The sequence below is a fragment of the Dermacentor silvarum genome, chromosome 9 (assembly GCF_013339745.2).
Source record: "Dermacentor silvarum isolate Dsil-2018 chromosome 9, BIME_Dsil_1.4, whole genome shotgun sequence".
In the NCBI taxonomy this organism is placed as follows: domain Eukaryota; kingdom Metazoa; phylum Arthropoda; class Arachnida; order Ixodida; family Ixodidae; genus Dermacentor; species Dermacentor silvarum.
Genome location: NC_051162.1, coordinates 107,092,792 through 107,117,335, shown reverse-complemented (window position 1 = coordinate 107,117,335; position 24,544 = coordinate 107,092,792). Strand labels below are relative to the sequence as shown.

General features: G+C 46.1%; 2 protein-coding genes and 1 non-coding gene across 3 annotated transcripts in view; all 3 read left to right on the top strand.

The window, feature by feature from the left end:
* The window catches only part of LOC119464074 (lipase lipl-1-like), a 236,414-nt gene that overhangs the window by 137,714 nt on the left and 74,156 nt on the right, over positions 1–24,544 (top strand). The gene's annotated exons all lie outside the window — the stretch shown is intronic.
* Positions 2,786–2,951, top strand: LOC119465459 (U1 spliceosomal RNA). The gene has a single exon (XR_005194881.1). It is a non-coding gene; the product is annotated as a U1 spliceosomal RNA (small nuclear RNA).
* The window catches only part of LOC119464075 (gastric triacylglycerol lipase-like), a 30,956-nt gene continuing 24,893 nt past the window's right edge, over positions 18,482–24,544 (top strand). Inside the window, exon 1 of the mRNA XM_037724897.2 lies at positions 18,482–19,287. Within this exon, the coding sequence (XP_037580825.1) occupies positions 19,153–19,287 (135 nt within the window). The 5' untranslated portion in view covers positions 18,482–19,152. The remainder of the gene's footprint in view (positions 19,288–24,544) is intronic.

Sequence of the window (24,544 nt, the reverse complement as noted above, 5' to 3'; positions counted from 1 at the left end):
GCTCGAAGTAAGGGAGGTGAATCTCCAAGGCCATGCTTTTGTGTGCAGTCGGCGCCTCTAGTCTGAACAGGCCGTGGCCGCAAGGTGGGAGGTGGAGGAGGCACTTGCCACCCCCCCCCTCCCACACACACACACACCAAATTTTCGTGTATCAGGATACCTGGCATAAAACGACGTATGACAACACCCGGCTCCCCGAAAAAACTGCCCTTCCACTGTGTGAAGGATGACCAGCGAAACTGTTATGTGTTCTTCTAAAATGACGAAATTTTATATATGTATGACTATATATATATATATATATATATATAATTAGAGCATCAAGACAAAGGCCCTAATCCTTCATCTACCTTAATCAACCATAATCCTTATTCATCCACCTTAGTCGACCTTAATGCACCCTAATCCGCCTTAATCGACCTTAATCCTCCTTCATCCACCTTAATTCACCCTAATCCACCTTAGTCTTAATCCACCTTAATTGGTGGATGGACTGACGTAATGGTCATCCATCACTGGTGTTTACACTTAAGGATATAGACTACTGTGGATTGAATTTCGTCGATGCGACTTTTTGCTACACATCCTGACGACGCACGCACATTATACACCTTTGCTGTAAGAACGAAAAATGATTGGCCACGCTACTGACAGCTGCGATGTTTCGGACATGATCTTTGCCAGAACCGATTCCGCAGTCTTGATGATCACGTCTTGGGCCGACAATTCGTGGGATATAGACAGCAATGTGCAGATCTCTGCAAATCTGAATAACTCGTACATCAAAGCCAGCATAGCTGTAGGGAATTCTCCCACATTCGGCAGTAAGGGGTCTAGTTTCCCACTGCCCGAAATCTACCCAAGACTTTGCTAGCGCTTCGCTATATTGAGTCGCTATACCCAAGCCTCTTGAAATGCTTCACTACATTCGAACTTAGAACTACTATTCTAGTCTTCGATGCATGTTCCCCTGTTCTGTACTGTCTCTACCAATGGCAGCTTCGCCAGGCGGTTAGTAGGACGCTTCGCCGACGCGAGGCAGTATGCGTTGCTGGCTGTTTTCGGACATTTGACACCGACCACGCCACTGCACCCGAACCGCCGTGGAACTCGCCTGAATAGCTTCGCTGGAAAAGCAATAAGAACGTCTTGTGCCAGCATACCTTCATCCCCTAAATGTTGGTTATCGCGAGAGTGAACTGCGTGTATACCACTTAGCGGACGCGATCATACGTTAGCGCATAGTAGCCGTAGGTTTTCCTTTGCAGCGAAGCGGTTAGTTCGCCTAGAAGCGTCAAAAATCTCTATATGCCAGTTATCGCAGTTTTCGTAGGGGGGGAGGGGGGGGGAGAAAAAAAAGGAAATCCAGATCACTCGCGAAGTATGTATTTTCAGAAAATGTAGGGATTGTTAGGGGCACTATGCAGACAAATCTTAAGTAGGTGTGTCAAGTAGGCGTTAAATGACCACAGTTCAGTGGCCCGCAGTGACGCACCCACGGGGGTGGTTTCGGGTGTTGACTCAGGTGACTCATCGCTCAGCGATATTTTTTCGGTCGACGAGCATGGTTTTACGGATAGCTTAAACAGCTTCGCTGTTAAAAACTTCAACATATGGATTTTTTAAGCTCAGAGCGCGGCATAACGAAATCTAGCGCAATTGACACGATCACGAGTGATTGCGTAATGTAATTTACGACATATCGCACCATAAAACGTTATAATTAGCCAAAAACATGGCAACCCGTGGCTTCCAAGTCATTGGCAATAAAAAAAAAAAAAGATACGATGCGGGCACGGCAGTAATCCTGATTTAATACAGCGGCTGAAAATACTTACGACTGTGTCATGGTAAATGATTTCTAGCTCTGCCTTCTACTAGGCACACCGTATGCAGCAGTGCTCGAAGCATTTGGAAAAAGACCTAATGAGCTCGAAGGATGGATATACGACATTTGCATGTTGAGACATGGTCTTTAGCGCCACAACGGAAAAAGACAGGAGAGGCTTAATTCGTCTGTCTTTCGTCTTTCAATTGTGGCGCTGAAAACGAGCCTCAACATGGAAACCAACCAACCAACTATACTAGCCCAACAAGAAGCCTTTCTACGACATTTGCATGCCTCCTGAAGCTTAACTGGGCCAATGTTTCGTGCCGTTGACGCAGTAATTGTCGACGACGATCGTGCGCTGTCGTAAGCAAAGGCAGCGGAGGTCGGCTGAAGCAAGCAACGGACGCGTCACCACGTGATCGAACATGGCGGCGCGCACCCGGGAGCGCCGTGAAAATGGTCTATATAGGAATGAGGCCACCGCGACTGGGAATCGAGCCCGCGACCTCGTGCTCGGCAGCAGAAACCACTGATCGAGCCGCGGCAGCGCATTCTTCTTTCCAATTGTGCGGGATGATTTAACACGACGAGCTCGCTTCTCCCTTGCCAAGAAACCCATCATGCGCTCAACCGTGGCCGTAAATAATATAGGGAAACGGCTGCGGCGAAACAATAACGCCCCGTTCTTCGGCCAAGGCAGCAGTTGAACAGATACTCATGGCGAAGTCGCAACGACGCATAAAAAATGTCGTTTTTATAAGCAATCTGCAAAGCCCAGAGAAAGCTGTACTAACATATCTCCGCGAATTTTGGAGACCCAACAGCAGTCGTCGTTTCGAGTTCAAGAATGGCGACGCATCTGGCCAGAAACGTCGCGGGAGGTCTCCGACCCACCGGGAAACGTGTGGCGGCCGGCCTGTCTGACGTGCTCCGGCCGTGGCCCGAGACTCTTCGAAACTTACCTGATGCTGGGACCGCCGACGATCCCGAAGGTTGGCTCCCCGGACTGAGGCCTCCATTGCACTGCGGGGGCTGACGTCCGCCTCATTCCTCAAAAAGGGGATTGATGGAGCATCAAATTTTTGGTAGTGGGGAGGCTAGGCGTGCGCGCCCCTCCCTCCTCATTTAATTATTCCAAAGAAAGTCGCAACGGTGCTACAGTTCACCGTGAGATCTTTTGAGCCTTGGCCGAAGGGTCGCAGTAACAGCCGTAACAGCACGCTGCTGACATGGGTTTTCATAGTAGCCGTAGGTTTTCCTGTAAAGCGGATACAGTCGAACCCGGATATATCGAATCCACATATAACGAATTATTGTGTATAACGAACAGCTGTAAAAATCCCTTTGAAATTTTCGGTATGAAATGTTTATTTGGTATATCGAACTTTTTTGTGATCCCCTTCAGATTCGACAGGTTCGACTGCAGATTTCTTTGGTTCCTCCGCCCGATTTCGTGGTTACAGGCCGGAGACTTGCTTTGCTTGAGGGAATGTTCTCTCAGGCAACGGAGTTGACGAGTCTCAGAACACCTACAACCATATACATATATGACATTCGAAAGATGAAGGTCATGGCTTGTGTGTGCGTGCTTCTTGTGTCTGTCTTCTCATAAGTAAGCTGTGAACCTCATTTCTCCTTCTTGTGTCAGTTTGGGTTTATTATCAGTTCAACAAGTAAAGATTAGGTACAGACGTCTCCCTGCGCGCGATGAGGTTTGTTACGAATATACGCACAAACCAATCCGTCATTGCATACTGCTGAAAGGCGTTTTCACTATAGCGGACCATAATTGTCAAATTGAAATTCAGTCATACATCAATCTTCGAAGAGATAAATAAATCGAAAATGATGTTAGGGTATATTCATCCGTTGAAATCAACACTTTCAAGGAGTATCAAGGAAAGTTAAATCAAGGAACGCTAAGTGAAGGATTAAAGTTTCTTTTATTAAAAGAATGGCGAAGGTTAAGATTTTATTAACATGAAATAAAAATTAGTACCAAGGTTCTTCATTTTCTTCATCTTTAATTGCGTCGCGTATACGTTTACGGAAGCCCACTGACCGCTTGCGTTCTTTATTCGAGGCCATCAGCATTTGCTAATGGTCGGTCGCCAGGCCGGTGTGCAAACTTCGTTGCCGTTCGCTGCTGACGGTGATGAATAGACTTCGCGCCTAAGGCGGTAAATTTAGGCACAATGAGACACCACTTCCGCGTTGACAGCTGCCTTCGCTTAGGGCTCACGTTCGTTTCATTCTTCTAGGGAGAGAGAGAGAGAGAGGCTCTTTATCAGAAAAACCGAGATTTGTGCCGGCGCCTATGTAGCCGCTGGCATGCTACTCTATATAGAGATGGGGAATGGGAATAAATGATCCCAGAGGAGAGTGAAAAAAAGAATAAAAACAAATATGAAATGCGCAAGTGAACCTGACGCTAATATTTACAGGTGAGATGGTGGTAAGTTTAGGTTTTTCTATATAAAATGGTGCATATTTAAAGATTTCTGATTAGACCAATTTCTGGCAGGTATTTGAACAATAGACCCAAAACCCGCCGCTGTTTTGAAGGGCCGGGCATTGGACCTAATATGCTGTGTAACGTTAACGGATCGTGGCAAATCGGGTCCATTTGTCGCTCAAAAAAGTGTCTCTCGTCCCAGTATGCGGGGCATTCAAGTAATATGTGCTCCAATGTGTCGAAGCTGCCACAGTTATCACAGTAGGGATTAGTGGTACGCCCTATGCGGTACAGATAATTGTTCGTGTATGCTACGTTCAGTCGAAGATGATGGTGCAATGTCTCTATAAGTGTCGAGGAAGTGTTCGTGGAATTTTCTATCTCACTTTTGGGTCAGTATAACGCAGAAAGTTATCTTGGTGAAGCGGCAGATTCCAGAGACGGTCTTTCTCTTGACAGGCATATTTTTTGCCCTCTTCGAAGCGTCGACTTTGGTAAAAAAATCACTGCCCCTTCCCCTCCGTGAAGATGGTCGAACAGCGAAGCTGTGTTGGTTACACCGAGTGTTACATTTGCATGTGTTGCACGTGATGAAATTGCGTAAACAGAAGAAAACACAGATCTACAACCGGAAGTTATATTGAAACGTTGCGTGGAGAGAAGAGGCAGCGACTTACGACGCTACTCGACGAGTGTCCAGTTCTCTGGTCGAAACCTGCCGAGCCGTCGCCAGAGGCATCGGGGTCAGTCACGGACACCGCGCGCGTACGGCGCGAACGCGGGGAAACGCGGACGGCGTCGGCATAAGCTCTGCGCGTTGCACGTTATCCTAGAAAGCGCGCCTCACAGAAACACCTTCTCTTATCGCCTCTCCTCCTCGCACCCAGAGCGGCCTCTCATTGGTCGCCTCCTCCCCCAGCACGCCTCTCCTCCTCTGATGGCCACGTGACCTGCCCTCCCCCGGCGCGGCTCTCCTCTCCTGGTCACGGGACCTGGGTGACGCTGGACAGATGAGGAAGGGGTCGACTAAGAACAGCTCCGCTGTTAAAATATTCTCCTGAAATTTAGGTATTGGAGCTCATTTCGTGCAGCTTCATCCGCTTTTTCGTTTCCCGAAATACCGGTATGGTCAGGTATCCACTGGAACGTGATACAATGCCAGCAATCTTAGCCTTGTGGGGAAGATAGGAAATGTCAAATGTTGCAGGTTGGTTATTAAATCACGTGTGCTTGTTCCACATACTTTGTAGGGCTACTTTGGAATCCGTGAATATCACCCATGTCTCTGGCAGCTGCTGTCTAAGTACATATACAAGGACCATTCTTCTAGATCATTATTTTGTGATGCGCATGCCCGACCATTGTAATAAAAGTGGGTTAAAGCAAAAGAAAAAAAATATTGAGAAATAAGAAATACAAAGCGAAAATTTGGTGGCGAACACATTTGGGGAATAAAATCATGTGCCTTAAACGAAAATTCAAGCACGCCTATCTTTATTTTTCTTTATTTTTAAATTGCTAGTATGACAACTGGCGAGCCTGAACATTTAATTTACCTTGCGTTTAAGTATGCTTCAACATACCGCGGTAACTCAGTGGATATAGCGTTGCGCTGCTGAGCTCGAGGTCGCTGGTTTGAACCTGGTCACGGCGACCGCAATCCGATAGAAGTGACGTCTTGGAAAACCAGCGACGTGACCGCCAAAAATTTAGTAATCCGCACCCGGACCTTACCGGGGTACAGGCTCGTGACTGGCGCCGACTACAAACGAACACGTATACAAATCTATGCCGACAACACCATATAAGCCCCACACAATACGCGGACATCTGTTCATGGTGTCCATGGTGTGGAGAGCGGCCCAACTCTTGCCCACGTCACGTGGGAGTGCAATTCGCGGCCCCCAAATATCAATTCCGCCAAATTAGGGCAAATATCCAGAAGCAGGCAGTGGGAGACCTGGCTTGATAGCACGGAACGGGAGAGCCAACTGGCTGTTCTAGACCAAGCCCGGCGAGCCGCTATAAGGCCAGTGGAGCCCTGGACTGAGGGCCCCACCCACTCACCCTTCAATCCCCTTCATGTAATAAACGTTTACTACTACTACTACTACTACTACTCCACTACGGCGTGCCTCATAATCAGACCGTGCTTCTGGTACGTAAAAGCCCACAGTTCTTTTTATTTTAAGTTCTGCTTAAGTGGCTATGACGTTTAATTAGCCGCTAGGCAAGATGTCCTACGTTCGATTACCGGCAGCTGCAGCTTCCAATGGAGGCACAATGCAAGAACTCCTTTGAGCTGCGGTTTTACTGCAACCACACGTGGCAGATATTATTCTCAAGGTCATCACTGCAGCGTCTCGCACAGTTATCAATCAACCAATAAATACATAAATAAATCAAGCAATCATGGGCACTATATTCTGTACATTGTCGTATATTCCGCCATATTGTCGAATTCGCCATCTTGACAGCAATAATTGGCCCAGAGGGCTGCTACGGCCTTTCTGATTGGCTCCAAATTCCGGCAATACAAAATTCGACGCTATGGCGGAATTTGATGGCGTGCACCTCAAATTATTCTCGATCTCATCACTGCAGGGCCTCTCACAAGCGTCCGAATAGGTCACCGACCAACCAACCGTCGATCGATCAATCAATCAATCAATCAATCAATCAATCACACTAATGGGCAGAATGTGTTGTGGTTCCTGAAACGTCTTTGGCTTTCGCACATTGCTTATATGTTACCACTGGGACAAACAGTGCCCCGCACAGGCTAGACGGAAAGTTTGCCGTACCAATCGGAACAATTTGTATCAATGGGATATATTTATTCATTGATTAGGAACGGAGCGCGTTTAGTTGGTTGGCTGCTTGTTCGAGAACAGTACCGCCGTGGCGCGCAAGCGGTGCGTGCGATGTTGTTCTTGAAATTTCGCGGTCTTTCTTTAAAAAGCCGGAAGGAAAAAATAGGAGGCGCCGCAAGCAAGTGAAACTGACGTTTCAGGAGTGCTCTAATAACCGAAATGGTCTAAGACCGAAATGTAGCAAATTTTCTTTTCAAAGCCATGAGTTTACTTTGTTTACAGGAATCTCCCTGACAAATGTTACGTCAATCCGAGCCTTTGTTGACGTGATTTTATTCTTTGAGGCGTCGGCCATTTTTCGTCACGGCGCAGTTTCGTCAAGGCCACCGGCAACATAGATGCCTAAGGCTTTCGCCTTAAAGTATGTGCTAATTAGTTAAGTGAGTAGAACAGCAAGTTATTGTATGCTTCTTCAGGCGGCTGCTAACGACAAGCAGCTGCCTGCCTAGAGGCATAGAGTATCATACACTCACTAGAGGGAACTGTGGCGTAGAGTCTACGGAAGCTGCAAGCAGGGCATTTCAGCCAGCATGGGAATAATGGACAGTACATGGATTTGCCTAAACTTCGTCCTTCTGGCTTTAAATGGCTTCGTGACTTTGAAAAATGATCATTTTAAAGAAAGTACTGCGTTACTAACGAAATAAATGTCATTAAAATTGCTCGATGGCAATCTTCGAACACAAGATATTTGGCGCGGAATCCCGATATCGAAACCATCACGCCACGGACGCATGAACAAGCGGAACCACTGCGATTAGCAGCGATTATGCCTGCTTGCAGAGTCTTATTGCCCTGTGCATTAAATAAAGTACAAATTGCTTCGAAATGTAGGCCAATTTAGGCCCACAGAAAGCGTAATAAACTAAGCCGCAAGAACGTCTGAAGCCCCAAGCACGAAGATGAGACAAATCTACGTACTACTCATCATTCTCATGGTGGCTGAACCATCGTAGTGTCAGAGTTCCCTCTAATGGTTATTGTAGGAAACTCTATACCTATACGAGGCTTTGCTTTCTTCTAAGATTTGATGTATGTTAGCTGGGATGCTGTGTACCAAAGATCATGGCATTCCATGTCCTTCATAGTTTCGCTGCCGCTGCGTTAGTATACTAACGTTACTAGACTAGCTTCAGGCACCGTATATCGCGGGCTCCTCAGTGCCTTGGCTTGTCGCCAGATAGCGAGAGCGGCCCATGAAGCTCTACGCGGATGCAGCTCTGCATTGGCGAAGACGCTCGAGTCCTCAGACTTCGCAACTTACGAACGCAGCAAGTGATTTAATGCGACAGCGTTAAGGGCCCCGTGTCGCAGAAAATCCGGAGTCGGCAACCGGCGTCGGCGTGCGATGTGAGCGGGTGGCAGAGAAAATCATCCCCAACCACTCCGACCGCGCAGGCCCTCCACGTGGTGCAAGGTTTTGGTGAAGAAAAATTGAATTTCTCACAGTGAAGAAAAAATCGTAAACTACGACTTTACCATTCGGCGTCGGATTGTAATTTGAATGTACGAAAAAACCTAATTCCGCTACGAGGAAATTCAAACACAAACCCCTTTTCCAGCATTTCTACCAGACCTACAGCCGCGCGTTCGGGTACTTTATTTGAGAAAATGATATCCAGATGGCGCTCGCATCCTAGGCAGGTCAAATTGTGACTTCGCCTGCCTAATGCGTTTTGGACACGCGCGCGCTTTGGGGCAATAGCAAACAATTATAAAATAATAAAGAAAGGGGCTAGGGCCTTCACATTTTAATATAAGACCACTTATATTGCCCCTGGAAAAACGTCTTTCCAGCAATACATTTCTGTTTAAAGGTGAAGCCGACTTAAGCGGATCGGTGTAAGCTTGGTCTTTGTATGCCGGCTTTCCCACGTTCTGTGTTGTGGTGAAGCTCACTGAAACAAAAATGCGATGCGAACGGGGCCCGATAACGCTATCGCGTTCCACTCCTAAAGGCGAAGCTTAAGCGTCCTCCAATTTTTTTCACCGATGCCTTTTAAATGCGAAGCATTTCTTGGCGAACATTTGCTACTTTGATAGTATCTATCTATCTATCTATCTATCTATCTATCTATCTATCTATCTATCTATCTATCTATCTATCTATCTATCTATCTATCTATCTATCTATCTATCTATCTATCTATCTATCTATCTATCTATCTATCTATCCATCCGCCTACGTATTTGTGCTCTCGTGGTTGTTTCGTTAACTTGGTAGGTACCAAAATTGGCATAGTATGACAGGAGTGTATGACGAACATACGTGATAGGTCATGACATAAATGTCAAGACATGCGTGTCATGTAGGTCATGACAATGACCCAGCGAAAAAGATTAACACTCAAAAACCACTGAAGTGGGTTCGGACGTGGGTACTAAGTGAAGGAAACACTAAAGGATGCTGGTAAAAGTCATAGTGATGAGCATGACTCAGCAAAAATGACAATAACTCAGCGAAAAAAAAAGATTAACTCTAAGAAACTACTGGAATGGGTTCGGACGTGGGCACTAAATGAAGGAAACGCTGAAGGATGGTGGTAGAAGTCATAGTCATGACCATGACTCAGTAAAAATGACAATGACTCAGCGAAAAAAGATTAACACTCAAAAGCAACTGAGATGGGTTCGAACGTAGTACTAAGTGAAGGAAAAGGCTAAAGGTTGATGGTCGAAGTCATAAGTATGAGCATGACTAAGGCTTTCGCCTTTAGGTATCTTGGGTTTAGCTAAATGGACTCGTGACATGAATGTCATGACATCCGTGTCATGAAGGTCATGAAAAAGCCACCTACGTCTTGGTGCTCTCATGGTAGTTTCGCTAACTTGGTAGGCTCCCCACACACTGCTTCGCATAACATCGATTCCCACAGGGCGTGGGATCTGCTGGCTTTTTTAATGTTTGTGTAGCCTCGCGTTGAGCAGAATAATTGAAAAACTTTACTGAGCCACGAAAGTGCTGCTGCTCTCGCCCAGAGTGCGCTGTTGGAGTCCTTAGTCCAGGGCCTCAGCAGCCGTGGCTGTCCGCTGGGTTCTACTAATTGCTGATTAGTACTAATTACTAGTTAGTTAGCACTAATAGTTGCTATATAATCAACAGCTGTAGTGGTGAGCAAGCCAATTGGTTAATAGAATAATTAATTCATTCATTAGTGCTAATAGTTGCTACTAATCAGCAGTTGTAGCAGGCAGCAGGCCAATCGGTGCACTTCTTTAACATAGTAGGAATAAATCCAAGGCATCTTCTCTTGATATATACACACTCTTAGCACTTTAATTCGGGATGGAAGAAAGAATGAAGCTAGCACTTTTTTCTTTCATCAGACACCGCAATCACAAGTGCAATGTTCAAACCTACATGAGCTTTGCTCGCTTGCGAGCGGACTTGTGCATTCAAAGCACGTTCTCGCTGCAGGAACAGCGCATAAATATGCATTCGCGTCAACAAATAAAATTTGATGGCACGGGCCGTAAGCTCCTCAAAATCCACAGGACATCCAACACGCACAAGAGTGTCGCAAAAACAGCACCGAAACTGCAGCAAAACACGCATTTATACACACAGCCAAACCACGTGAACAGCCGCGGACAGTACTTCGCCGCCCCGTCCGCGCCGTGCTGTGCGAGCAAAGAACGACAGCAGCGCCACGAGATGCGAGAATCGGTGGCGGGTCCACGCACCTCGCAGAAGTTTGAAAACTGAACGTCTAGTAACGTTGGTAAAACCGGCAGGGGAGATGTGGTCACGTGAGCGCGGTGCGCTGTTCGACGAATTCGTTGGCACGTAGCGAGCATGAGCTCATTTCGTGGTCGAGACACGTTCGCATCAAGAAGCACACCTCGCAACCGAATATCTTTTTGTCCGGCGGCTTCCGTGTTTGACGCACAGATAGAAATACGATTAAGCTGTTTCAATATCGAAGCAATTGGTGTTTGCGGTGAAGCGAAGCGCATATAAATGCCGGAAGGTGATTCGAACGAATATATTTGCATTCTACTCTTTTTATTTCTCTCTCTCTCTCTCTTTCGTTACAGATTCTTAGGGAAAGGAGACACGAAGAGTACTCGTTATAGCGAAACCGGCTGTTTTGCTAACTTAGAGAACTCGAACATTTTCATAGCGTTTCATTGCAACCACACAGCTTTTGCCACGACGACGAGGCTGTTGCTAGAGGATTTACAGCCCACCGAAATGAACGCCGGAAATATAAGAAAAAAAAAACAACGTGCGTGATGAAAACTACATTCAGCTGGTGTTTAAGTAAAGAAATCAAGACATTAGATCAGCTCTAGCTAATAGGCGCTGTCATTGCTGTTATTGCAACGACAAAAAAGAACAAAAAGAAAAACATAAGCTCGTTAACTGCCGCCTGCTATAATCCCATATGACATATATGGGAATATGCTGGTTTTTACAACGGATCCCGTATGTTCGATAGGGGATTATTGGATATGGAATTATGAAGGATATCGTTTTTTTCGATAACAAACGATTTCGGTAGCTAACAAATTAGGAGCATATGCCCTGGATATCAAATGTATGAAAGCGAGAAAAATAACTTGGAATATTCTTCCACACGGATAGCTGTAACTGGCACCATGATTAAGTAGGTGGAGCGTTGGCTCACATAAGCGTTGTTACAGTTACAGCTGTGTGGAAGAATGTTGCAGATAGCCGATATACGTGTATGTGAAACGCTGTTCTGATAACGGCGGCTATTTCACTAGAACTTGTTCCACGTATTTACTGTTACGCGAAATTGAAAAGTAAAGCGTTCAAATATATTGATATCTTTATGTGGGACACTTTTCCGTTTAAGTAAGCGGGAAACATATTTTCAAAATTTTGCCACTTAGAGTTAGGAGCCTAAGTGGAACGAAATTAAAAGTGTAACGAGAGCTGCACCTAACAAACTTCCCTACTGAAAAAAGAAAAACCCGTATTCCCCATAACTTCTATATCAAATAACATCATATGATACATGGGCAAAGGAGGTTTTTATGAGGCATCCTATATGCTTCATATCGGATTGTTGCATATGGGAGTTATGGAGCATATGGATTTTTCAATAGGGTTCTATATGATTCGGACAGGATGCACGTGCGGGCAGGATATCGAGGGATTTCGCGGGCTCGATGTTTTTAGTAAAAACCCCGTGGTTCAGCAAATGATCTGAAATATTTCTTCTACTTTCTTGCTTGAGTAAGAAACGCATACTTATAAATGGATTTCGAGCATTTTTCTCCCTGTAAATGAAAATCAAGTATAAAATGAGCAAAGCATGGGGAGGCGGTGGCCATTTGCTCGGAATTGTACGGTAAACATGACGTAATAGTCAATCTTGTAAAGAAGGATCGCAGCCCCCCCCCCCCCTCGCCCCCCCCCCCCCCCCCCCGCTCTCAAAGTTCTTTTAGGCTGTTTTTCACGCATCGTGACACAAAGCAGTGGTTACGCCTTTTCGAGCTGCAAACAGCACGCGAAGCTCTGTAATTAGGAAGGTTAATGCGCACGGAAAACGAAGTGCGCGCGGCGGCTTTTAACGACGTCGATTCGCGGACGGCAGAAATAGAAACTGCTGACCTCGAGCAAACATTAGCCCGACGGCGTATCTGTAGGCCTTTCCCTAACGAAAGCCAAACGAAGGTGTCGGAGTCCGTTGAAATGTCAACTTCCTTAGTCGCTTCAAGAACGGTGCATTGTACTAATGAGAGTCTTGGGAACCACATATCTGTGCACAGAATCGTCAGCTTACACAATTTAGTCTGTGTTTGACTTAATCGCCCAATAACTCCCGTGATTGCGGAAGGCCGACTATGTGAGGCCGACTGATAAATTAGAGTGTGGTACGCGTCATGTACGTCTATGCACTTTCTCGGTGCTTCGTTTTGAATACTCGCCCGTATGTTTTTGCTGAGTACGTCCGCTCAGAGCAACGCGGCGGACCGACCGACCGACCGACCGACCAAGCGTGCTTGCTTGCTTGCTTGCTTGCTGACTATATGAGTAGAGGGCTGACTGACTAGCTGACAGACAGACCGACTGACTGACTGACTGGCTGACTGACTGGCTGATTGACCGGTGGAGGCAGGTAGGCTGATTGAGTAATTCATGTATTATGTATATGAAATGTTGGCAACAAGCACAATATGTCACAATATATGGCTCGTCCACCCCACTAAATCGTTAAATGAATGAAGGATGATTCGTGAGATGAAGCATTTCAGCATTTAGCAGTTCACAGGCAAACACGGGGTAGTCAATTGAAATTAAAAATAAATAAAGAGCAAAAAAAGAATGTATATTACATTCTACGTAGTTTGCCTGACAGGGGACACTGGCCGTGACTATACCGTCAGCCTAGGTTTCACTCTGTTATATTTCGTCCCAAACGTATGTTTTTCCAAATGCAGTACACCGGCCACCTCATACACCATGCTTATCATATGCAGTAGCATGCCAGACTCGTGAGTGGAGTAGGAAACCTGATTGATCAGTGTCAGAGAACATCACTCGCTCTCTAAACCAAGCCATGCGAAAGCAACAGGGACTTCAACTTTATGCACCATTCTAGCGCCAACTGGGCGCCGGAGAAACGGACGAAAGGCATCAGAAACGGCAGATGCCTTCACCACCAGCTCGTTATACGGTCGTTCCCGGGGAGCCAACTGCGGAAGCTATTCGTAACGAAACGTATGCCAAAACCGTACTATGGCAAACGCGACTCGCGCAAACACCGACAGTCCGCCGACCGGGGATAATAGAGATGAGAGCGAGACGAAGAAAAAAATAAAAAAAAGGGAGAGAGGGATAACGGCGAAAACACCGGGTGACCTCGGCCTGTAGTGTCCGCGGATCTGCTTTGCGCGTGCGGCTGGGGTGCACGCAAGGTCGCCGGCGTGAGATCTGTGCAACAAAACAAAAGAAGCGATAAAAAGTGTCGGCGCCTTCAGTTTCTTTCGTGCGATCAGTTGGGTGAGACGTCGACCGTAACGTTATGCAACTGGGCCACCGTGTTGCGGAGCAGAAAAGAAGGAAATTAGCATGCTCAATATATAGCGGTTTTGCCAGGAAATTGAATCTATTGATTTATGATTTTTTTATCTGTCGCCGGTTTATTACGCAAAGAACGACTGGTATTCGAGAAGCGCCAGTTCGTAGACACGGCTTGAATTCGTGGTGTGGTATTTATTACCTGCGAGGGCCTCGGTATTGGATTTTAGCCACAGTGATGTGGTTGATGCTGTGTACGATTTCATTCAGGTGACAAACTCATGGAGTGTGCTGGTCTGGGCTTGTTGGTACATCGTTAGGACGGGAACAAACAGCGCTAGGACGGGCCGAAGTGCGGACGACAGACAAGCGGCTTCTCTGTCGTCCTCACTTCGTACCGTCCTGAGAAACTTATGTCGTGCTAATTCCTACTTTCCTGCCTACTTCTACTCGTTTATTCCATATTTTACCTTTTAAATATAACCTTACTGAACTTATCTGTGCGTTTAAACCATTTCTAGGCCATCGCGCGTACAAAAGAACGCTAGCAAAGTGTGGGGATTTGAATACGCTCGAATGATCTAGTTCTAAAGCTCGCCATTTAAAGTGAAAACATAAGGTGGCATGAGGTCGAATGCTCTAGCCGAGTAGTCTGTGCTGAGGGAAGGAATGATACACAAAAATAAAAGGTAGGCGTGACATGTAACGATGAGAAAAGAGAACATGGGCGACAATATAAATACTCGAGTGGAATAACTTGCTTGTAAGCTCCGTACTATATGATTGCCGAAAGTGCACTAGTTTTACTCACGTATAACATGTTCTTAATTTACTGGCAAAACAATTTTTGTTTTTATTCATGTCATATCAATCACAGCATCTTTTGTTTTATTGCGAGACTATTTGGCTGTCGCGCAAAGGCCAGCGCGAAACCTCGCCAACTATTCGATACATAGGAAATCCTTAAATAAATGATTAAAGGAATGCATAAATAAATAAATAAATAAATAAATAAATAAATAAATAAATCTATCGTGTACTCAATGGATCAAAGGCTACAATAGCGAATGGAACACACCCCACACGAAGGGAGCGCCAAAGGAGTGCTGGCAACTCCTTTTTGAAGGAAAGGGAGTAAATTAGTTGTTATATCTCTAATCCCACTTTGGAAGGTTATCGTAAACCTGAAACAGGGTGCGTTCACTCTATTTGGAAGAGTGAGCGTATACTCATTTAGGGAGTATGTGAGAACGCTCGAAAAAGGGAGCTTAAAAACATCGGGCAATGAATAACTCCCTCAAAATAGGGAGTACGTGAGAACGCCCGAAAAAGGGAGCTTAAACATGCGGCAATGAATTACTCCCTTAAAAAGTAGTTGCTAGTACTTTCATTTTTCTTTTATTTCGAAGTGCTTTTCCTTCCTTTTTTTACAGTACATAGCACGGGGGCAGTCTTTATTTTTGTTTTGTTTTGATCGTTTGTGAAAAAGAAAAATGAATAAGAAACGGAAGCAAAAGCAATAATGAAGACAGCAAAACAACTACTCCTTTTAGTATTGATATTAGATTATATATGATAGTACATTTTATATTACGTATGCTCGCCAAGTTCTTGTTTTTAAAATTTAATGTACCCATTCTCAACTAGTGGTTGAATCGTTCTGCATTTTGTATATTCTGTTGTATAATTTTGAGCTACCTGATCCTTGGGCGAACACCGATGTTCCCAATCTAGGGTTCATTAGATGACACTGACCATTATCGAAATGTCAGTTCCATTAAACCAGTTCCTGACCTTAGCCGTCTCGCTCACCGTCGAAGAATCGCTCGAGTATGCCTGTTTCATAACTTATAACAAACTTCCCGGGCTGCATATTTTTTTCTTTCCTCCAGCACGTACGTCACGCATTTGTTTTAACTCCCAAAGTGTTAGCGTATATGATAAAACAAAAGCATTTAATAAATCTCTATTATAGTTGCTGATATTAATTATTCGAATAAACTACTAGATAACATCGTCATTGAGTGAGAGCCTGAGAAATTTAAATAACTAGTTATTACTCATTACAGCTGGTAATTTGAATTATTTATGATTTCCTGTATTCTGCATATAGTTTTTTTATATTTTAACCTTATATACGTTTTCTGTATTCTGGTTTGTAATGTTTTCTTGTTAGCTTTTCCCCTCTATCATTCGCACACTTTTCATTTCATGACAAGTTTTTGTATTATATGCTCCCCCCTTATGTAATGTCACACTGGGGCCTTGAAGGGCATAATAAATGAAAAACAAGAAAGTTTGTATGTGCCATTGGCACACGAGGCTGTATACATTGATACACCCTTTTTGTAAGGGCAGATTTAGCGAGTGTTCTCAGCCACAGCTGGGCCACGCCTTCCTTTTGGAGCGAACCCCCAGCGAACGCTGCCTTGTTGTTAAGCTGAACCCACAGAGACAGAGAGAGAGAGAGAGAGAGAGTGAGAAAGAAAGAAAGGAAAGGGCCAGACGCGGTGGTGCGTGGAGGACTGCCGAAGTCGTCTGGGCTTATTTGCCCGAACGCATGCGTCGTAGCTTTCTAATATGTGCGTGGTGATCGCATGGCGAGACCGCGTCGTTGGCGATCGCGTTTGCTGGCCTGCCTCAACTGCCTGGCTGTCTGAAAGTCTGAAAGGGAGAGAAGGAGAAAGAGAGAGGGAGAAAGATTGCTTGACAGATAAGATGTCTGCTGACCGCACCGTAACCGCCGTGACTGTGTAGCGCGCTATACTGACATCTGAAGATCGGTCCGCCGTGTGAGGAAGGAGCAGGAGGGATGGAAATACGACACAGATACGACACCGGCTGACTGCCAGCGGAACTTCCTGATTGCCGATAGAACCACGTGTGTTTGTAGTATGTGTGCGGCCTTGCGCGTGTGTGAGTGTTACGGTGGCGGCCGTTGAGGTATAGATGCGTAGAGGCCTTCATCGGAAAGAACGCGACGCGACGTGCTTCGAATTAGGTAAAGGCGAACAATCGATGCGCGTTGTTAGGCTTGGGAGGAGTGGAGCCAAACATACCTCACAAACGCTTTTCACAAACAGGTTCGTGTTCATTCACTCAGCCATTTCTCACGACATCAGTGTACCATCCTTTGAAAGCAGATTCCGGTTTACCAATTCTTGCGTATGGCTTTCGCATCGCCAGCCTACCATTTATCCACAATTTTTCTACAGTGCCTGTAGGCTACGCACCTTACATTTCACCACAAGTGCGAATATCACTTCGCGCAGGTCATTCGTTAAGTGCCGCTCGCCTCCGGTGCGCCGTACTGTCACATTTTCAACTTCTTTATTTTTTCCTTGTACAGACCGGAACAACGTTCCCTAGGGCATTGTTGCTATCATCACCCGTTCATCTGCTTTCACGGGAGAACTCTACAGGCTCCTTGTACCCGAACTAATATTCATTTCTTGAACAACTGTTGTAATACCACTCTTTATACCGCCCTGGGGCCGTGAAGGAAACTGGGATCCTCAAGTGGCGTGCTTACTGGGCTCCTTAAGTGAAAGTTAAAGTAAAGCGCATTCTGGACTTGTAAAAAAAAGCGAAGCAAGTTCTGAAGTTTTCAGAGAAGGTAGAAGAGCACGATTTTTGAGCTCGTGCCCGGGAGTACAGATTTCCGCCGTGTCCTCTAGTATCAAGGACAAGGAGGTACTGGATATAATTGAAGGCAGAGGGTGCTCATGACAATAGAGCCTGTTTGTTATGTATAAATTCAGAAATGAAACAGGTCTCGATGTCCATAGTATCGAAGCATGTCACCGGTGTACGAAGGAAAGTGTTCAAAAGCATAAGGAGTATTCAAGGGAGTACAAGAGTACATGAACGCGCTTTCATGAGCCAAGGAGGCTTGGCAGGTAGGAAATACAAAATATGGTAGTCTAGAGCAGATTTCTGGAGTGTCCGAGAGGAACGACCAGAAAGGGGAGGAGGTATCGGACGCATTGGAAGGCAGGGTCCGTATTCAGGAAGTACTCTTACACTCGGATTTTAAAAGAACAAATGTCATCCAATACTGATGCTGAACATATTGTTAGTGGAAGCGGGGTCAACGACAAAGCGCACTTACGGACGAAAAGCTTTGTGCATACAGCCCCCAAAGTCCAGCAGCATTCACAAACTGTAATGTAGAAGACAGTGGAGCCTCAGGTGGCGTTTTCAGACACAGAAACGTTTACAGCAAGACAAAAAGAAAAATATAAAGGAGAAAATAGCAACCGTTTTCTGAACTTATGGCCGACATGCAGTGAAGCGTGTTTCGAGTGTCTAGGACAAAACAAATCCTAACTTACATTTCAACCTTTATCTGAAATGAATGACTAGACGACGTTTACAGTTAGTTGATCAAGATTGGCACCCCTTCAAAGAGCTTCGGAACGCAGGAAATTGACGTCAGGCGTTCCGACACTTGGGGGAAGTTTCTAACGAGGAAAAAGGGGGCGTGTGTTCGCTCCGAAACATCTCGGCAAAGTCGTGCGCTTTAATAACACAGAGTCGAGGGCACGAGGTCTGCAACGCTCAGCCAGTCATACGCCTTCGCGTGCCGAAGACGTCCTAACAACGTTTATATTCTCCCCCATGATTCTCCAGGACTACGATGACGTCATGGTTGGCTTCTCACTTTTTTTTCTCTCTCAAGAAAAAGCCTTCTCGCTGGCCGGACGTTAATTGACCTTGGCTGTATCCTTTTATCGTTTTACCGAAGCCGCTTTTTCGTGGTGGCTCGTGCGTCTCCGAGACACGATTGCACACCTGTAGCCGCAGCCGTGAGCTGCGTCCTCCTCACTCACGCTACCAGCGGTTGGGCCGAGAGGAAAGTGACGCTTTTTTGTCCCCTCGATATCTGGCCTGTTTGTGATAGCTTTCCGTATGTTTTCTTTCCGGCCTGCCAGTCGCATCAAGTCGTGTCGATTCGTGTCGTCGTAGCCACTTGTGCATACGCACAGTGTCGACGACTATGGTGTCACCGACCACAGCGATATCTCGTCTCATCCCGAGTCTTCTGTTGGGAACCGTGAGAACGGCACTGGATTTGCCGTCCGAGCTTGCAAATTTCTACACTGGGGGGGATCCGGACCAATGCACCGGAATCGTGAGTATACAGATGCGTTTTAAGTTAACACTACGTTAGATCAGTGTTTGTGATAAGTTGTTTCGTGTAGTAATGTATGCAGTGGTTACTTATTTTCATTGCTCTAACTGATCTGGAACTGAGCTCGGCGAGACCTCACTATCGCCGTGCTGTCCCGAGTGCGACGGCGCATGCGCGACCAAGCCCGCCGACCCGGCTTGGCCGAGCGCATACGCGACCCGCGCGCCGCGTGTTGGGGGTCACGTGATCTGCTGCGGGTGCCCAGGCAAACACGCGAGTGGGAGGGTACAACGCTGGTGGCTTGATGCGCGCTGTCTTGCAGCGCGTCGACCCCCACGGCGCGCAGTTTTGGAGGTCACGGATCTGCTGAGTTTTGGAGGAACGCTACAATTGAAATGGTGAAGTAAGAGGCAGCGGGGAACGTTCGCTCTTGAACAAGCAGGCGCGCTCCACGCTACCGGCGCTCCTCATCCCCACAGCGTTTTGACCGCGAGTGGTCCAGGCAATCGAGCGTGAGAGCACTCATCACGTTCGATCACGCCCGATCAGTGCTCATTATCGGGCGTGTTTAGTTACACCAATTGCGTATTGTAGCGGCGCGGCCTGCACCGCTACAGTGTAATAGTCTAATATACATTCCTATCGCTGTCAGTGATTTGCCATTTGGATAGACCAGCGACTTTTTCTGTCACTCTAATAGGCCATCGACTATCCCATCGGTCGTGTACAGGTCCGCTTATTTCTCTTAAATTGACATTAAGATCAGCCCGGAATCACCGCCTCCCCCTTTACATCTGTAACTGCAACCATCTTTAAGTATACGGGACATACCTAAACATACTTACTGCAAGGTATACATACGTAAACATGCTAAGTATGCGGGACTTCGGACAATGCTTAATTATGGATCCAGTTACATTTGTGTGGAACCATGTTTCAGGTAAGAGATAAAGTCACGTGGAACTCTGTTCCGGTAACATGACTAGTGCGTGTCTGTCTCACTGAAACATAGATCCAAATATTTATTGTTATGTAAATGTAAAAAAAGTACGAAGCTAAAATAAATGGAACACCGTTCCATTTAGGTAAGTGGAAGCTTGGCGAAATTTTCCACTTATAGCTGGAATCAAAGTGCAACGAAATGAAGAGAGCACATTCCCGGCCCTCAACTCAGCACCTCCCCAGAGTTTAGTTCGCACTCGAACCAACCTGTATGTTTGGCACTTCCACGCATCGAGCACGTGATTGGCAGCGCAGATGCTTTTCTCATAGTGAAGGAATAGCATATTGTGACATCTCCACCGGTAGCTACACATGCCGATACGTGCGTCCACTTAAATAAATTTGCCCCCGAACGTTTCGCTGAAACTCCTCCATGTCGCAGCATGCACTCCGCCACCCGAATCACGCCGTGTTCCGTTCTGTTTGCCCCGGATGGGGCTCTTCGTCGGTAAGCGACCCCGAGTGAGGAAAGTGTGTCAGCCGTTGTCCCTGAAGTCCTCGCGCGCGCATCGAACTGGGTGGGTGAGTTACGGAAACGGAAACGCTCTTTGAAAAAATATGAGACGCGTGAATGCGCTGGATTACGAGTGCACACGAAAGTGCGAGTTTTTTATTTTCCATGTGTGAGGTGAGCGTGGGAGGTGGGGGGGGGGGGGGCACGTGTGTATGTGCCCCTGCGTGTGACGCAATGTTTCGATGGTGATGGAGCTCGTGAGGCAAGTCGTAACTGAAGGGGCCATATAAAGAGTAAAGACGTATCAGTAAATTATGCTTTTACAAAAGAAGCCTATAAGGACAGGCAATAGCCTCCTCTCAAAACCACTTTTGCCTTGAGGGGAGACTTGGTAAGGCAGAAAATACGCAAAAACGAACCGCCGTCTCAGTTAACTACAAGAGAAAGAAGAGAAACAAAAGAAAACAAAATCTGGTAGGCTGTATCAGGGACGCAGCCGAGGCGGGGAACGTGAAACGTCTTGTACGTGCTGCAGAAAGAGTATCGGCACTAGGGTATACAGAAATTATGTAACCAAATACGCAAGTTACATTTATTAACGCGAAAGCCTTATATGTCACATCGTTCAGTCGACCTTCAAAGTCCTTGAGCGAAAACGCGTCGACGACACAAAAGGTACAAAAACTATCATCATCAATGGCTCATATTCCTGTAAGCAAGCAAGGTGGATGGTAAAGATGGATGATAAAGCGAATTAAGCTGTATGACTAAGCAGATTAAGTGGATGATTAAGCTAATTAAGAGGATGAGCAAGTGAATTAAGTGGGTGACTAAGTGAAATAAGAGGATGACTAAGCGAATTAGACTTATCGAATTAAGAGGGATGCATAAGCGAATTAGCTGGATGACTGAGCGAACTAGAGGGCTGACTAAGCGAATTAAGTGGATGACTCAGGCGAGTTAAGGGCAATAGAATTAGGATTTATGGTAACCGATTTAAGAGGATGACTAAGCGAATTAGACTAATCGAATTAATAGAATGACTCAGCGAATTAAGAGGATGAGTAAGCGAATTTATAGTATTACAGCGAATTAGAAGGGATGACTAAGCGAAGTAGGCCAAGCGAATTAAGGGGAATGTGTACGTCAGGTGTACGTCTTTAATGCATCGGAACTGGGGCTTTCGCCTTCAAGTCGTCTTAGGGACAACATAAGAGACCATGTGAATTTTTCACGCATAAGAAAGCTTACATGAGTAAATTATGTTACAGCTAGTGAGGGGTCTTACGGTCCAATTTTCCGATCGTACTCGCTCGTTTGTACTGTGAAAGGGGTTTTTGGCCACTGGAGTAAAGGAACGGCGTCCCCTACTCGTGGTGCTCGAGACTGCCCTGCGTCGCTCGATCCTGCTGCACTCGTAGATCGTTGGGTCTCCTGCACTTGCCTCAATCTCCTGCGCTTGCGCTCCCTCTAGAGACGGACACGTTCCGCCGTGGTCTAAGGTGGTTTGGTGTCCCTTTGTCTTGCTGCCTGAGCCTCCTCACACCATTTCTAGACCCAATGTGTCGAACGCCGGGCGCCATAACCGAGCGAGCGTGAAATTTCAGCAAAATATCGCACGCTTGTAGCCCTTATAACTCCTGATGAGCAACATGCAGGTTTGAGTTTGACGGGATGTACCTACTATGGCTTAGTGAGCTCTCTCAAACGCGACCATGCACTCCCGTCCGGATCGACAGACGTACCGTCCAGCTATGCCTCTCTGAACGCCGAGCGAGAGGTCAAATTTAGCTTCGACTGAGTCATGCGTGGCGCGACAGCAGCGCCATCTGTGCCCGCAACACAGTGCGCGATCGAATAATGGCCTTTTTCGTCTATATAACGATACCAAAGTAAGACGCGAGGCTGGCACAGTTGCAAAGATATGAGCGATAATAGTAAAGCATGTTTTCCCTACATGCTGCCTTAGCAAGCGACCTCCTATAGACCGATTTACAGGACGTTGTACGTGAAAAAATATTGTGGTGCTCTATATGGGGACGCTATTAAAAGCGTGTTGTCAGCCATTCTATGCAGCAAATCCCAACTTTTTTTGGATAATCTTATTTTCATAATTATCCAAGTTCAATTATATGCACTCCGAAACTCTTAAATCTAGAGAAAGACTTCCATTGCGGAAATTATGAAGCGTCGTCGCCGGCACGGGATCGAAGCCCGGTCCCGGCGGCCGCACTTCGATGGGGGGCGAAATGCGAAAACACCCGTGCCCATACATTGGGTGCACGATAAAGAACCCCAGGTGACCAAAATTATTCCATAGTCCCCAACTACGGCGTGACTTATAATCAGATTGCAATTTCGGTACGCAAGACCCCAGAATTTTTTTTCGATTCCTGACTGTTATGCAATAATTTTTTTTCTGCGTGTTAAAATGAGCCCGCGAAGGCGCGAGGAATGAATACGTAACTAGCTACGTGCACCGTGGTGGCAGTATACTCTTAGTCGTGCCACGTACGAACGAGCAGCATTTTTAAGCTTGTGCGGCTGCCACTGAGAAAGCGTTCTTCGCAAGAGATCTCTTACGCAATGGCCGTTATTTTTTAACCATCGCCACGTAGATGACAGCGTTATCACAACGGTCTCTATCACGAATGGCAGGTGTCCGTACGCCAGTCAATCAGGGAACGCTGCCACACTGTAATAGTATAATTACCACCCCTAAGAGTAAAAAAAAGTGTGTAAATTGGTCTACAACTCGCACCTTTACACCCAAAGGGTGTAAGGATGTGAGTTATAAGACCGGTTTACAGCCTAATTCACTTTTAAAGGTGCAAATTATTTTACAGTGGATATCAGAGAAGGCCTGCGAGTATTGGTCCTTGTATTCCTACTTTTGGCTTTGTTTGTGGTTTTGTAAGCCAAGGGTTACTATAGTTATACGTATTTATTGACACGAGTACAATGTTTATCCTTTTTCCGGTGCCCGCTCCCCCCTCCCTGAATACAAAGTTATCAAGTTATCGCTTGGCGCTAGACGCGTCTACTTGTATCGATACCAGGTGTGATTGTTCTCGCCGATTCTGTAGAGAAAGAAACTTGTCTGATAATCAGATCGCATGGGCGGCGCGAATAGTACGTGGCGTACATTCTGAACACAATTCTATACGCTCCTAATTTCGAAACGACAGAAAGTTGGCCCTAGACTTACGCCTGTTGTGACATTATTCGAAAGGAAGTCGCTTAAATGGAATAGCCGCGCACGTAATTAATAGCCGAGGCAAATGCGATTGTTAGCTGTACGCCTTCCTATTGTGTGCTTGTCTTCCATGCCAGAAATAAATGGCGCAACCGGAAGCGACGTGTCTTTTGCCGCCGGCTAATATATTCCCATCGGGCTGCTACCCGGATTCTGCTACAATAGCTTCTGAAGGAAGTAAACAGGTTTGAAGCACGTGCCTATTTAGTAGCGCGTAGTATGAAAATATCGGCCGCGTGACACGTGGCCACGTGTCACGTGACCGATATATTCCGGATCAAGTCGGACCATTGAGCGAGCAGTGTGCCACGGAGAACTGCGCGTTTTTGTGCGTGTGGTCTGAGTAGAGATGTAAAATTTCATGAAATTTTGAGGGGCGTGAAAAAAAAAAAAACTGGCTTCTTTCGTGTTTTTTTTTTCAGGGAAAATACGAAAAATTGACGAAAACACGTTTGCGCACAGAGCTATGAAAAAGCCAACACATTTATTTCTTCAACACCGAAAAGAATATAATCGGTACATTAATGCATCACAAAAGTCCCTGC